The 15,559-nt window shown below is 39.1% G+C and overlaps 1 protein-coding gene across 2 annotated transcripts in view; it reads right to left on the bottom strand.

Moving 5' to 3' along the window:
• Positions 1–5,949: 5,949 nt before the first annotated feature.
• The window catches only part of KCMF1 (potassium channel modulatory factor 1), a 58,052-nt gene continuing 48,442 nt past the window's right edge, over positions 5,950–15,559 (bottom strand). For both annotated transcript variants that reach the window (XM_034410685.3, XM_034410686.3), the window contains exons 4-7: positions 15,063–15,164; positions 14,264–14,438; positions 12,835–13,117; positions 5,950–6,578 (exon numbers count right to left, since the gene is read on the bottom strand). In XM_034410685.3, coding sequence (XP_034266576.1) covers positions 6,317–6,578; positions 12,835–13,117; positions 14,264–14,438; positions 15,063–15,164 — 822 coding nt within the window. In that variant the 3' untranslated portion in view covers positions 5,950–6,316. The remainder of the gene's footprint in view (positions 6,579–12,834; positions 13,118–14,263; positions 14,439–15,062; positions 15,165–15,559) is intronic.

The raw sequence follows: 15,559 nt of genomic DNA, 5'->3' as shown, positions 1-15,559 counted from the left end.
GGAAAGAATATGAATTTTGCTTTTAACCTCCATTAGGCAACTTTGCCGGTCTATTTGCAATGATTTGGGCTTTCTTTAACATTAATATCATGAAGCAGCTGCCACTTTTTGAGATCCTAAGCATGTGTTCTACCTATCTGTGTGTTTCAATAACAACTTGTTTGACTGTCCTGAGCTACCAAAATTACTTGTTTGTCACTTTGCCAATAAAATGTATTTTTTTTCCTATAAGAATGAAATTCTAGGATTTACTAGATATTAATTTCCCCCAAAGTATGATTTCTCACCAAACCGCCATTGTAGTGATTTTAAAAACCTATCTGTATATAGGTAAACAAGATAATAATGGTTGTAAGTTCGGATATCGTTTGGAAGGAAGGAGGTCGGGATGTTTCCCTTCGGTCCGGAACATGCTTCCAAGGCTACAAAACCAGTGTACAGTTGTTAAACAAGTTGTAAATAAAGGCTTCTATAAAACGTGTGATGCTTTTTTTATTACAAGAGAACATCTATCTTGTCACAACTAGCAGTCTACTTGTATCAGGTGTTATTGGATTCACTTTGTAGTGAACAAAAACAACCCTGAGAACTTACGTACAAGAATCTAAAGCCTACTCATAGAAGCTCTTGTAGGAATTAAAACAGATTTCTTTTTTTAAAAAGTTATGAAGTACTTTACAGAGGAGCAAAGAAATGAGTGGGCTTTTATATTTCCTAGGTTTTCTAATTATTTGGTGCAGCTTTGTTCATAACATTTCCAGGACTCCCCATCTACTTGGAAGTCTCGGTGTGGTATGGGGTAGAAGGAAGCTAGTGATATCTTATAGTGCGGCAAAGTCTTCGGCTTCACTCACTTTCTCAGCTGCCTTTAAAGTAACCTGCCGTAAGCCTTTGCCATCTTCTCTCAAAGGTGCTTTTCCAAGAGGCAACTGAACTTTCAGGAAGTCTAGTTTCCTCTTGAAAAAGCACCTTTGGGACAACAATGATCTGGATGACTGAGAATCTCCATAGACATTTGCTGTCTTCTGTTCATGGAATGAAATGCTTCCATGCCGATTGTGCCAACACAACTAGAACTTCAATGTGGCTCTCAACCATTATCAGTAATGCCTCGAGTCTGGTTCTGCCATTATGTTTTGCAGTTAGGACAGGTTGAAGACTCCTCACAATGAATGGATGCAAAGGTGATACTTAAAAGGTGACTCAGTGTTTTATTACTGTAAAAGTAGGAGTGGAGGCCAAGATCCCAAATGCCTTGTTCCATAGCTGGGGCACCTCTGATTATACAGTAGATCTTACTGTGCCACCCTGCTTCTGTTGCCTTTCCTAACACTGAATTTGGCAACAATAACATAACCCAACTCCTGGCAGTGACAAAGGGGCTGAATTCGCCAGCCAGCTCTGACAGCAGCCTAGAAAAATCAATAAGCAGAGGCAACTTAACTGCTCCAAGTGAATTCTGAGTGTTATCCAGAAGAGGTAATGTCTTGCCAACATTGTCTATTTAACTAGATATCTCAAGGCCAGTGAGGAGAAAACTACATTAGACCGCCTATATCCCAGGACACACATCAAATGGGCTCTTTGCAAGATAATTTGGAGGTTGTTATGCTGTCCTTTCTTCATTTCTCCTATTGATTTCTTAAAAGATATATAGGGATGTTTTAATTTTTGGGGAGTAGAAATATCCTTGACATCATCCAACTGAAAATTTGTAGTGGCTAAAGGACTCTTTGCTATTTTCATCATTCTGCACCTTTAGGTTTTTGGATGTTTCCATTATAGCATATGGATAAAACTTATGCAAACCACCATATACAGGTGGTCCTCAACTTACGATCACAATTGAGCCCAAAATTTGTTTCTAAGAGAGAATTTGTTGAGTTTTGCCCCATTTTACAACATTTCTTGTCACAGTTGTTAAATGAATCAGTGTAGTTGATAAGTTAGTAACCTGGTTGTCAAGTGACTCTGGCATCCCCATTGACTTTGCATGTCAGAAGTTTGTAAAATGTGATCACATGACCCCGAAACGCTGCAACGGTCATAATTATGAACCAGTTGCCAAGCATCTGAATGTTGATCACATGATCATGGGGATGCTGCAAAAGTGGCAATTCTGAAAAATGTTCATGTCACTTTTTTCAGTGCCGTTCTAACTTTGAATGGTCACTAAAAGAACTGTTGTAAGTTGAGGGCTACCTGTACAGGTTTAACCCAACAGCTAAATATGAGGGAAGATGTTTATAATGGTCACACGTTATTTACAAAATTTTTGATTTCAAGTGCTCATTCCAACTCCCTTCTTACAAAGTCTTGAAATTACCAATGCAAATCCATGTCAAAAAACACTTTTGTTCCCAACAAAGCTGAAGGCTGATAGAATACAGGGAGGAATGCCTAGGCCAGTCTCTGCTTGGTGGGGAACCCAAGGCCTGGTACTCTCATTTCCTGTTTCTAACATCAACACGGACACCAGAGATGCTTTCAGTGAGATGCGGTTATACAAATCTGATCAATAAACATGAAGTCTCTGGGTGAGGTATAGCTTTTTGTCTCCACAGTAGGCTATTTGATGCCATGGAAGAATCATTGTCAGGATGGGGAACAACAGGCTTCAACGCAATCCAAGCAAAATGGAATAACTAGGTTTTAGGAACACCTCTCCCTTCCCCAATCTCTGTAAACCTTCTATCTTGAGTTCTGGATGAGGCTGCAGTTACCTATGCACCAACTCCTGGACCAGGAGGCCCTGCTTAGTCACACATGCCTTGGTTACTTCCCAATTAGAGTACTGCAACTTGCTCTACAATGGAGCTGCCTTTAACAGTATTTGAAAGCTTCAGCTGGTGCGAAATGCAGTGGTGTGGGAAACTACAGAGGCATCGTTAAAGAGTATTTAAATTATTGGAACAGCACTATACGATCACAAAGTATAGATAAGATTTTTCTCTAGTTTCCATACGTCCATAGTTAAACATGTTGCTTTAGTGAGATGCTGCTACTGCTGCTGAGGAATACAAAACAAAAACTGTTGAAACCCACCATGTGGATGGAGTTTAATTCAGTCACATATGATCTCTCTGGTGCCAATAAGCTAAAAATCGAAGCTGACTTTTGGAAGTTACTGCTTGCATTAAATGAAAAACTGGTCTTTTGATTTGAATTCCTAGGTTTTATCTGATATAGATCAACAACTTTTCTGAACCATTTTGTAAATAAAATATCTTAAAAAGTAATCCGAGGTCATAAGACTACTCTGATAACAGGTAAAAGCAGAAAGCTGTACTTTCAAATTGAATGATTATACAAATTGAAAAGTCATACTAATTTTGACAACCTTGTTCTGTGTAAGATTTTAAATCAAGTATTTTAACTGTCAAATATCATATCAGTCTGAAATGAGGCAACTGACAATGTATTGAATTGCTTAACGCATTGTAAGCCGCCCTGAGTCTCTGGAGAAGGGTGGCATATAAATAAATAAATTAAAAAAAATAGGAGTAAGACAACAGAGCCAACCAAAGATCCAGTATGTAATCCAAGAATGTGTTAAATTAAATGTATTCCTAGTAAGTAAAAATGAGAAGCTGAATTTTTTCAGTTTTTGTCAACTGAGAATATGAGAATTTCTTGTCCAATTCCTGAACAGCAAACAGCAATTAAAAAACCTAATAACCAACGTGGTAAAGTCAGTAATCTTTTATGTTTTGTAACACTCTAGAATTTGTTAGATGTCTCTTTCAGCCAATTCAAATTAAAAAAAAAAATAGTTTAAGAGTATAAACTTTCAGTGCCATGAATCTGTCCATTCGATTTGAAGTTAGATAACATTGATTGATGGCTTTATTTACATATTTATTTTTATCCCACCTGTATTATTTTTCTAAATGACTCAAGATGATGAGCATATATAATACTCCTTCCTATTTTCCCACAACTTTGTGAGGTGGGTTGCTTCATATTCCAAGATTTCCAATAAGATCCAATTTTATGCTACTTTTGTGAAGCTTTTATTGCCTCTATTTCATGCTTTTTAAGAAACTGATATGGACAGCATTCCAGAAACAGGATACTAACTTATTTACAAAATTACATGAAGTAAAAGCCCCATAATATTTGAAAGTCGCTGGCCACTTAAGCTCCTACAATTTAGAAACGCTTTAAATGAGCATATGGTTTTAATGGAGCATCATAACTTTAGCATATCTAGTGAAATAATGAAACATTTGTGGGCATGACAGAACACCACATCCTCTATACCCAGCAAGCAAGCCTCAACAATTCGTGTAGAGTCTTTTTTATGTATTTTCCAGTCTGTGACCAAAGTTTAAAACGAAGTTGTGTGTTCAGGGAGAGCGAGAGTGAGCGAACCAAGACTTTCCTTAAAGCATCATTGTAGAGTCCTGCCTAGAATCAATTTGTTTGGATAACACAGCAACATCAAAGAATCAACTGAACAAACAGTCTTGAAAATGCTTTATTGAACTGTGGGTCTTACTGTAATGTGCAGGTGTGTTTGAAAAGACTACAGCTTGAAAACTTGTTTTTAAAATCCTCAACAGTTTTTCTTTAAAAAAAAAACCCTACTGGGTTTAACACCCAAGTTAACCAGAGGGCAGCTATAGAATTCCCCCCCTTAGAACATTCAGTTTCAAAGAGTAAAGAGAAAAAACAAATCTAGTACTGTATTTTATAAAGAAATAATTGGAGTCAAAACTGACAGCTGTCAATAGATTTTACCATTTTAAGAGTAGCATCCATGTCAAGACTCTATCCTGCTATTTGAATCTGGATTTTTTAAATTTTATTTTAAAAAGCTTGTAACGTGGCAGAAGTGGAAGAATATACAGGCAAACGAGGGGTGAAGAAAGTGAGAGAACCAGGCAGAAACATGATTGTGGTCTAAGCCTAGTTTAGATTTAACCAGAAGCGGTGTGCAATTTTGTCTTTATTGTCTAACTTTACATTCCCTTCCCCACAACCCCACCCTCCACCCTTCCCAAACCACAATATCCCCACCTGTCCCTGCCTTGGGGTTATTATGAAAGTCTATGCACAAAACACTGTACATTTTATACATACAGGATTAATAGTATAGGCATGTAGGTGGCATGATTCCATTAAAAGGCTTTTTTTTAAAAAAAAAATGTTTTATGCCAGAAAAAAAATATGAAGAAATAATAAATTAAAAGGTGCTGGAATTAGCATTAAGAATGCAGCTGCAATATATTGACAAAAGTCTGGGAATCATCTTAAGCTCTCCTGATACTGACAAGTCTCTGCAACTAGGAAGCAAATACATAAATAACTAGGCATATGACCAAGATGATGAACGTTTTAAAAGAAGACAATTATGATCCAGGTTAACTTTTACTTTAAGACAGCGAATAAATGAACCATCTACACCTGAATAAAACATGTGTCAACAGTTTGAATTTTTTTTTAAAAAAAAACAACCATTAAAAAGAAGGGGGGAAAACCCTTTAAACAAAGCTGAACAAGTATGCCAATTCCAAGGTACACAAAAGTTCCTGTTGCCAAGCTTGGCAGTGGTCTTACTTTTGTGTTTCCCGGTGATGCATAAAAACCAGGCTGATTTATTCCATATGTTAAGTTTGATGGTTAAAGAGGGCAACATTAAAAGACACACTGAGCAAAAATGCCACACCCTGAAAAACAACAAGCAGTCCCACTGCAGAGCTTGCGTGATGTGCCAACAGCACACGAAAAAAAGGTGGTTCCGATATACATTATTCAAAAGCTACTTGATGGTCACACGTCACTAAATGAGCACTAACGTCTTCGTCTTGTAACCTTTGAATAATAGGAAAGCTTTGGGGGAGGGAGTTGTTTGTAGTTTTACTCCTTGTATTTAAAAGTGTTTTTTTAAATGACAAGGTCACTAAAACTCATGCACGCTGCAAAAAACCTCATGCAGTAAAGGTAAACCATCCAAGCAGTTTTTATTCATTAATATTCATAAATACACACAGCAGCTTCATTAGAGATTTCTTTTTTTTTTTCCTCTTCAGTTTGAATGTGGAGTATTAGGAGAGCCTTTTGCATGTCAAAAGTACAGAGCACAGAGGATTTCCCTCTGCACTGAAACCTACATTTACCTGCTAGAAGTAAAAATTATTTTAAGTGGAAATGATTATCATATATATCTTTTTCTCTCTTCCTTTGAATGTACACAATGTAACAAGAGTGACAGACCTGAAATTACAATCACCAAAACAAACCCAAGATAGTTGTTGTCCACTTTCATTGGCAAATACAGCACAGAGGACATTGTCTGCGAAGTGGGATGTCATCAAAGAGGAGGTGGAGGAGGCTCATTTCCTTTATTACTCTCTTTTAAATTTAGATTTTCTAAAGCAACATCTAAAGGCATAATATCTACACAGCCCATAGCACCAAAATCGGCAACTTCCCCACGTTCATCCTCATCAGAGGATGAGCTTTCTTCCCGCATCAAAGTGGACAATAGAAGCTCTTGAACAAACAGGCTGCGGTCAGCCCGCTCACTTTCCATTGACTGACGCTCTACTTCAGACATCTTGGGATCATTCAACCTGCATAAGAGATGGAACAGGATATAGCTGAAAAGGATCACGTGTGTTTCGTTGTAGGACCAATAATTATAAAAAGCCATGTAAAGCTCTGGGGATGTTAGAATTGTAATAGTTTTGCATTTAATATGCAAGTCATAAGCTACCTAGAATTGCTGTTCCAATATGGGCAGCCGTGCAAGTCTTTTAAATAAATTATGGGGGGATGGAGACGGGAACAAAAAACAAATCCAAAGTTTATTTCCAGGCCTCGCTTGTATATTATTTCCATAAAGAAAAGGAAAACGGACCAATAGTTACTTGTTGCTTATGACTACTAACCAGAGCTTTTACGTTTGATCCTGTAAGCTCACTACTGCTCAATAACTGTGGTGCCAAGAATTGAGTAAGATCTGGAGAAGATGTATTTATTTATTTTTTTAGCAAGGGGGAGGAGGGCAGACTCTGCCTGTTACACTTTAGCACTCTGCTTACATTTCCTTGTTTTTTTTTTTCTTTCAAAGGTCAGTTTTAAGATATTTGTTTTGGTTTTCTTCTATTTGAGGAAGGTTATCCTTCTATGATCTGAGAAGATCTAACCTTTCAGGCTGTTGGGTAGGATCACTGCTGGTCCCCTATCTCTGGGACTTTCTTATAGAGATGCTTATGGTTTAATTGCTTTTTAAAAATAGCTTGCATATACATTTATTCCAGACTGCATATAGTACTTGAAGAATGTTCAACTGAATGTTTTTTGTTAAACATAATAAAATACAATTAAAGCTTTCAAATCATCTTGCATCCTGAAAAATAAGAGATAAAGAAGTCGGGGGGGGGGGGGAATGCTGGACTCTTCAAGTTCCAATTCAAGCATGGGACTCCCAGGTAAATTTAGTTTAAGTGACTCATTCCTGTTCAATCCAAGTCAAGTAACAGGGTGACTATTGTGGGGCTGAAGACATCCCACCAGGAACCTATGCATCATAGGTTCCTTGAAGGAATGTGAGATGCAATAATGCAAATAAAGAGGCGTGAGCACCTTAAAGAGTACACAAGCCTTTGCAACTAGAGTTCACTGTGGCATATACACCTACATATAAACACAAATTTGAAGAAGAAAAATCAAACATTCAGATTACATCCAATATGTATAGTGGGGGTTAATTGAAATGTATTGAGAAGTATCATATACTTCAATTACTTTCAGCCTAAATAGAGACAATTATTATATTATTATTCTTCATGGTCTCTGTGCATCACTCATGGGTTTGTGCCTGCACAAAGCATCAACCTGGAAAGTTCCCCAGCTGAGCTTTTGATGAAAATGCTGCTTCCTTCTTGCTCTGCACCCTGGCCTTGGCTAAACTCCGTTAGTCCTTTCTAACTGCTTCTTTGGCACCAATTAAGAGAGGTGTTCTCTCACCTTTCTGACTCCAAACCAGCTTATTTTTATTTCCTTTTAGATCCCTTCTCTCATTCTCCTATCCTCCTCCTATCTCATTATCCTACCCATTTTTCTCAGCATGCTTGCTAACTTAGGAAAAGCCAGTTAGATCTCATCTATTCTTTCCAAACTACCATATAAACTCTCCCCTATATACAGTATATCACAGGAGTACACCCCCTCACATTTTGTAAATATTTAAATATGTCTTTTCATGTGACAACACTGAAGAAATGGCACTTGGCTACAATGTAATGAGTATATGGCTTGTATAACAGTGTAAATGTGCTGTCTCTTCAAAATAACACAACACACAGCCATTAATGTCTAAACTGGTGGCAACAAAAGTGAGTACATTCCTAAGTGATAATGTCCAAATGGGGCCCAAGTAGCCATTTTCCCTCCCTGGTGCCATGTGACATGTTAGTGTTACAAAGTCTCAGGTGTGACGGGGGAGCAGTTTTGTTAAACATGGCACCTCATGGCAATGAACTCTCTGCGGATCTGAAAAAACGAATTGTTGCTCTACATAAAGATGGCCTAGGCCAGGGGTGGGCAATTGTGGCTCTTTTACAAGCTTGGCTGTCTCAAGAATTCTGGGAGTTGAAGTCCACAGGTTGTAAAAGAGCCACAATTGCCCACCCCTGGCCTAGGCTATAAGAAGATTGCCAAGACCCTGAAACTGAGCTGCAGCACGATGGCCAAGACCATACAGCAGTTTAACAGGACAGGTTCCACTCAGAATACGCCTTGCCATGGTCGACCAAAGAAGTTGAGTGCCCGTGCTCAGCGTCATATCCAGAGGCTGGTTTTGGGAAATAGACGTATGAGTGCTGCCAGCATTGCTGCAGAGGTTGAAGGGATGGGGGATCAGCCTGTCAGTGCTCAGACCATACGCCGCACTCTGCATCAAATTGGTCTGCAGAGCTGTCATCCCAGAAGGAAGCCTCTTCTAAACATGATGCAAAAGAAAGCCCGCAAATGGTTTGCTGCAGACAAACAGACTAAGGACATGGATTTCCGAAACCATGTCCTGTGGTCCGATGAGACCAAGATAAACTTATTTGGTTCAGATGGTGTCAAGCATGTGTGGTGGCAACCAGGTGAAGAGTACAAAGACAAGTATGTCTTGCCTACAGTCAAACATGGTGATGGGAATGTCATGGTCTGGGGCTGCATGAGTGCTGCCGGCACTGGGGAAATACAGTTCATTAAGGGAACCATGAATGCCAACATGTACTGTGACATACTGAAGCAGAGCATGATCCCCTCCCTTTGGAGACTGGGCCGCAGGGCAGTATTCCAACAGGATAACGACCCCAAACATACCTCCAAAACTACTACTGCCTTACTAAAGAAGCTGAGGGTAAAGGTGATGGATTGGCCAAGCATGTCTCCAGACCTAAACCCTATTGAGCATCTGTGAGGCATCCGGAAACGGAAGGTGGCGGTGCGCAAGGTCTGTAACATCCACCAGCTCCATGACGTCGTCATGGAAGAGGACTCCAGTGGCAACCTGTGAAGCTCTGGTCAACTCTATACCCAAGAGAGTTAAGGCAGTGCTGGAAAATAATGGTGGCCACATAAAATATTGACATTTTGGGCCCCATTTGGACATTATCACTTAGGGGTGTACTCACTTTTGTTGCCACCAGTTTAGACATTAATGGCTGTGTGTTGCATTATTTTGAGGGGACAGCACATTTACACTATTATACAAGCTGTATACTCACTACTTTACATTTTAGCCAAGTATCATTTCTTCAATGTTGTCACATGAAAAGATATACTTAAATATTTACAAAATGTGAGGGGGTGTACTCACTTCTGTGATATACTGTACATTCCCACTGCTTATTGTTCTGAAGAGGGCAAATATTTGTCTGAAGTATCAGCAATGTATGTTTCTGAAATCCATGAGAGGTTTTCTTTGGGAGCACATACTGCGGCTACATTTCTAGTCATATAATCTAGTGCAGGGGTGTCAAAACTCGCGGTCAACAGATTAGATGCGTCACACGCTGGCCACACCCAGTTTAGTGAAGGGGGGAAAAGCTGTGATACATCACGTGACGACTCTGTGATGACGCAAGTTTGATATCCCTGATCCAGTTTATCAAATTGGCCAACATCTGGCCTCTACAGTTGCAGTCTTGAAATACCAAATCTATAATCAGTATTGGAGGTTTCCACTGTTTTCTTGCCAGCAAAGTTATCTTCAATTCTGAGACTGCATTTTCTTGGAACCAATATCAATTACAGTTGCCTCTGAAACATGGTTGATCTATATCTGCTCTAGTCAGTAAAATATTAAATTTTTTTTTTTTTAAATCAAGATTCAAAATCTACTTCTTAGGAATTTCTTACCTGTCCTTTAGCAATTATTATCTTATTGGTTGCTGGCACTATTTTGTTATCAGCTGACAAACTTACCTCCTCCATCAGCTGTTCATGGTCACTTCACCAGAGCTACAGCAACTTCTGACTGCATTTGCTTGAGGAGGGCTTCTTCCCAACATATGTGGAGTTGATGGCTTGTCCATCTTCCATGTTTGTGAAACATTATCAGCTAGATATCCAAGTCAGAGCAGATGCTTATAGTTTTGCTGTTACTTTAACATAATGCAATCTGCCCCGCCTCCTAAAGCTATACAAAGCTACTGTAAGTTTGATAACGGATAACAACAAACTGTGTTGCTTTAACTGTAGCTCTTCCATTGATCATCTCCATATTCCTAGAACCCATCAGCCTATACCACTATAGGTACCTCTACCATCACTGTATGTAGCAGCAGTGGAAATCTAGGAACTGAAGGAATTTAGCAAAGCCAAGGACTGTAAATATACATGGGGTGGGCAAGTGTTCTGCCAAGAAGCTCAGCTTAAATAAGTTTCCCAAAATTCTTTGCATGGAGCAAAGCCATTTGTGTGAAAGCACAGATGACCACTGAACAGAACAAGCGTCTTGTTGTTTCTTATTAAGTAATGGCTCTGACTTTATTGTGACCATCCTGGGACTGTTTTCATATACATGGGTCTAACAAGAATTACAGATCATATCTCGACTTGGTTTGAAAGTCAGAACAGATTGGGAGTGAGATGCTGGTAGTGGGGAGAAGGTAATGTGACATTCTCCATTGTCACAGACAGATAATTCCCTACTAAGGTTTGAGTTGATTGAGGCTAAATCCTGTAGAAACAGTGGATCCATTTGGGTGATCTGAGCCAGATAGTCAGGAAATCCTGAAGGGTCTGAGGATTTTTTAGATCAGGGGTCTCCAACCTTGGCAACTTTAAGACTTGTGGACTTCAACTTCCATGAAAGCTGGCTGAGGAATTCTGAGAGTTGAAGTCCACAAGTCTTAAAGTTGCCAAGGTTGGAGACCCATGTTCTAGATGATATGACCAGTGATTCTGTTGAGCCCAGGAAAATAAAGAGGGACTACTAACACAATTGCTTCTGAGCATCTACTGCTGTTATACTAGACGGAATCCCTTTGGGTTTGAAGGGAACTTTGGGTAGTATTCCCTAATAACGTGATATAAGCATTATTAAGTAATATGATTGGGCACAAGATAAAGAATCACTTTATAATAAATAAGTAAAGACGTCCCAATAGTTCTTGAAAATTTAAGATGATAGGTTTCTGTTGTAATTCTACATATTATATTATCATCTCCAGTTGATATTCTTTCATTGAAAAATAATTTTAGATTAATAGTAGCAATGTTTAAAAAGGAAATATTTTCCTACTTGTTTTTTTATGATGTCATTTATGATATTACATTTGATTCTACAAATTTTTTACTGTTTGCCTACAAAAAATATAGGTATTACCGACTGGTGGTAGCATTTGGGCCTCTGATGCTCTTAAATCATGTGAAGTTGCTGTTCAAATAGATAAAGGAAGCTTTCACATACAGATTTGCTGAAGAACATGATGCGTTCTATACAGATCATGACTGTTATCATTGGGATTATTGGGATTTTATAGTGCCTATCTATATCTAAGCCTTTAGTTTTCACATGTTTTTTTAAACAGGTAGTCCTCACTTAACAACTGCAACTAAGCCCAGAAGTAATCTGTCATTAAGTGAGGACTATCTCTATTATTATTTGAGTCAACTATTTAAAATAGTTCTCTACACACACATATGTGCACATATTGAAATTTACTCTAATCCACGAAGATCAAAGTTGTTTTAAAATTTACAGTTTAAAGTGTGCATTATACATATATATACACACACATGCTGTTCTTCTCCTTTTTCTAGATTGTTTAAAAAATAAGACGATATGACTTCAAAATTTATTATAAGTTGATGCTAATAAGGATCAAAGAATGTAACAATGCTTAAAAACCTGCTACAGAAAACAAATTATTCATATTTACTTGTAATAATATATCCATGAGATAAAGCATTCCTGCATTTGTGTGTGGCCTTATTTGGTAAATTTTGATCAATAAAAATTACACACCCAGAAAACCAAATTGAACAAAATTTAAAGTTCAACTCCACACAACTGCCAAACCTTTCATATATAAACAGTCTTCAGACTGTTGAGTACTTTTCAAGGCACATGTTCTCAGCCTCTAGTGTTCCATTTTAGTTTAAGCCACTTGCTGCTCTCTGGAACATAAGCATACAGATCTCCCTAATACACGCAATTAGTCATGGGAAAAGCACACTTTCAATGTTAGCTGGATATTCCACATTGAATGAAAACCAAGCTTGGGGGGGCGGTGAGGATAGCATCACAATATACAATGGCAGCTTTGAATGTCTGGAGCAAAAAAATAGAACAATCACAGTCATCTTACTAGAATGCATTACCTGGTAAGGAGAAATTGAGAGTTCTGGATAGCCTGCTGATTATTTTCTGCATTAGACGTGTTGGTTGTTGCTGTAGATTGTGTAACAGTGGTGGTGACACCGCTGGTATTCGTACGCCTCGTTGCATTGCGTGCAGTCTCCAGTTGTTGCCTTGCTGCCTGTGCATGTTGTCTTTCTAACTGCAGCTGCATCTGCAGCTGCTGTAACTGAGACGCCGAAGGACCAGAGGAATTGAGTTGTCCCCCTGCAGAACGCCTTACACCAGATAACTGAGATAAAAGCTCTGCCAATAAGAAAAGAGAAGAGACACTAAAATCTATTCCAACAAAACCCGTTGTGGTCCGCCAGCAGCCTACAGAGGTGGCAGCAAAGTCGGACAGTGAGGAGGCTGGGGAGGACAATGGGCTAGTCCTGGAGTCAGGGGAAGGCCTGGATGAGGGCTCTGTGTCGGAGGCAGAGATGGGGTCAGGGCCATCTGGGAGCGATGCGTGGACTCTGGAGCCTCCAGAGGTGGATAGCAGAGAGGCAGAGGAACAGGAGGAGCCTGTTCCTAGTGCATGCATGAAAAGAGCTGCCAGAAGGCAAGAGCAGCTAAAGCAAAAAGGACAACTCGGGAGTTAAGGCTAGATGATTGGCCTTCCCAGAAGGCTTAAAAGAGCAGCAACTGCTCTTTTGTAGGAAAGCAACGTTGCTACATTTGTTTCTTGTCAGCTTCTCCTGCTTCTGAACTTTGTAGGGTTTTGCCAAGAAAAGCCTTTGGTAGGGTGCCAAAGAAGACAAAGGTTGGTGATAAGGCTGAAGGACTGTTTATGAAGAATTTATTTTGGACTAAGCTGAGAATGAAGTAATTCTCAGCTGTTCTAATAAAATATGTTTGTTTAGGACTGATTGTGTCTGGTAATAACTACTTGGGCCTAGGTCACAACAAAACCATGGCCATGGCCAGTGCCCAGAAAATTCCTTTCCATCAACTTGGATTTTTTACTGCCATTGTGTGAAATAATCCTAACTACTGACAACCTCTAAGACCAGGGCACTCTTGGTAAATGATAATTTCAACTAACAATATTGAGCAGGACTGTCTCACACAGGCCAGACACAAAAATAATGGATGGAAACTGAACAAGGAGAGATTCAACCTGGAAATACGGAGAAGTTTTCTGACAGTGACAGCAATCAACCAATGGAACAGAAGTTGCCTTCACAAGTTGTGGGAGCTTCATCACTGGAAGCTTTCAAGAAGAGACAGGACTGCCATCTGTCAAAAATGGTGTAGGGTCTGCTTGGTAGGTGGGGGAGGGGGTTAGACCTACAAGGTCGCTTCCAACTCTGTTAATCTGTATCTATACAGTCACAAATATCCTTGGTTTTTAGAAATGGGTTTTGCTTCATTCAGAACACGGCAATGTGCAAGGATTGTGACCCTTACCAGCTATAGGATCCATGGCTTCTCTATTGCTTGGAGAATACGAACTCTGTGATGATGAAAATCCACCAGTGGAACTGCTAGTAAAGTGCATGTTTGATCTACGTGCGCGGGGGCCACCCAATCCTCGCCCTGGGTGAAACATTCTACGTACATGCCGAACACCGCTGGATTCATCGTCACCAATGAGTTAACGAAAAAGCATCAACACAGACTTGCAAACAAAGAAAACCTTAGTGCTACAATAAAACCCCTTGCCAAAGAATCCCAAAAGTGCTTTTTCAAGAGGCAACTGGACTTTCTCATCCAACACAACACAACAAGCGCAAAGAATGACAAAAAGGCAAATTTTATACCCTACAGTTTAGACAGGAAAAAAAACGACACAAAACGGAAAAACCAACCCAGATGGACAGTGACATAACTCAGAAAACTGATTGACGAGTGTGAAATCTATTTGACAGAGAGCTTATCCAAACAGAAAATGCCACTAAAGGAACAATATGGTAAACTGGGGGTTTTAACCTGACTCTCCTAATCACACCTGTTTAGATGACATGTTTCTAAGTCTTTCTTTAAGGATCGGAAAATAAACTTATTATATATATAGTTAACCATTCGGACTCGATTTGGCACAAAGTGATCAACCATAGCTTCTTGGATATAGCTAGCAATTCAAATCATGTTCACTTGGACCATGCCTGCCCTGTATGCTAATAGAATAATTTAATTCAAAATTAGCTTCTTTAATGCATTCAACAATAATTATCCTGTTGTTTTTTCTTAATTTAGGAAAGGATATTAAATCTCTAGGAGCTCTGTGTTCCAGTGTAAGATGAGCTGCAAAGTCATCTGTTACGTGATTGGGATCTCCTCCAGGTAATGCTGCACATATTGGACAAATCTGAAAACGATAAAAAAAAGTTTAGAAAGTCTATTTGCCTTATGGTCTTCAACAACAGAACATCTCTAGCAGGAGCTGCCACATTAAAAAGCACAAAGCACTTAAGTAAATTGGAATGCTAACTTAAGAAAAATATACCAGGAAGTGGGTACGAGGTCAAGAAAAATTAAACATGTATGCATGCAAGACTAAATATTTCATCTATTTTACAGTGCTGCCAATCTATACATCAAATCTGATACATAACTGTAATAAAGTGTTATCCAATTCTGGCTTTTTAAGCAAGAATCTAATAACTTTGCCACTCCTGATTTCCGAGGTGACTTTGCCAAAGCATTATGGAACTAAAGCTTTGAACAAGTGGGGGAGGGGGGAAACCCTCAGTAATCATTTAG

Source organism: Pantherophis guttatus, chromosome 2 (genome assembly GCF_059756535.1).
Source record: "Pantherophis guttatus breed Tessera chromosome 2, ASM5975653v1, whole genome shotgun sequence".
Lineage (NCBI taxonomy): Eukaryota > Metazoa > Chordata > Lepidosauria > Squamata > Colubridae > Pantherophis > Pantherophis guttatus.
This window is presented reverse-complemented; position numbering and strand designations above follow the sequence as displayed.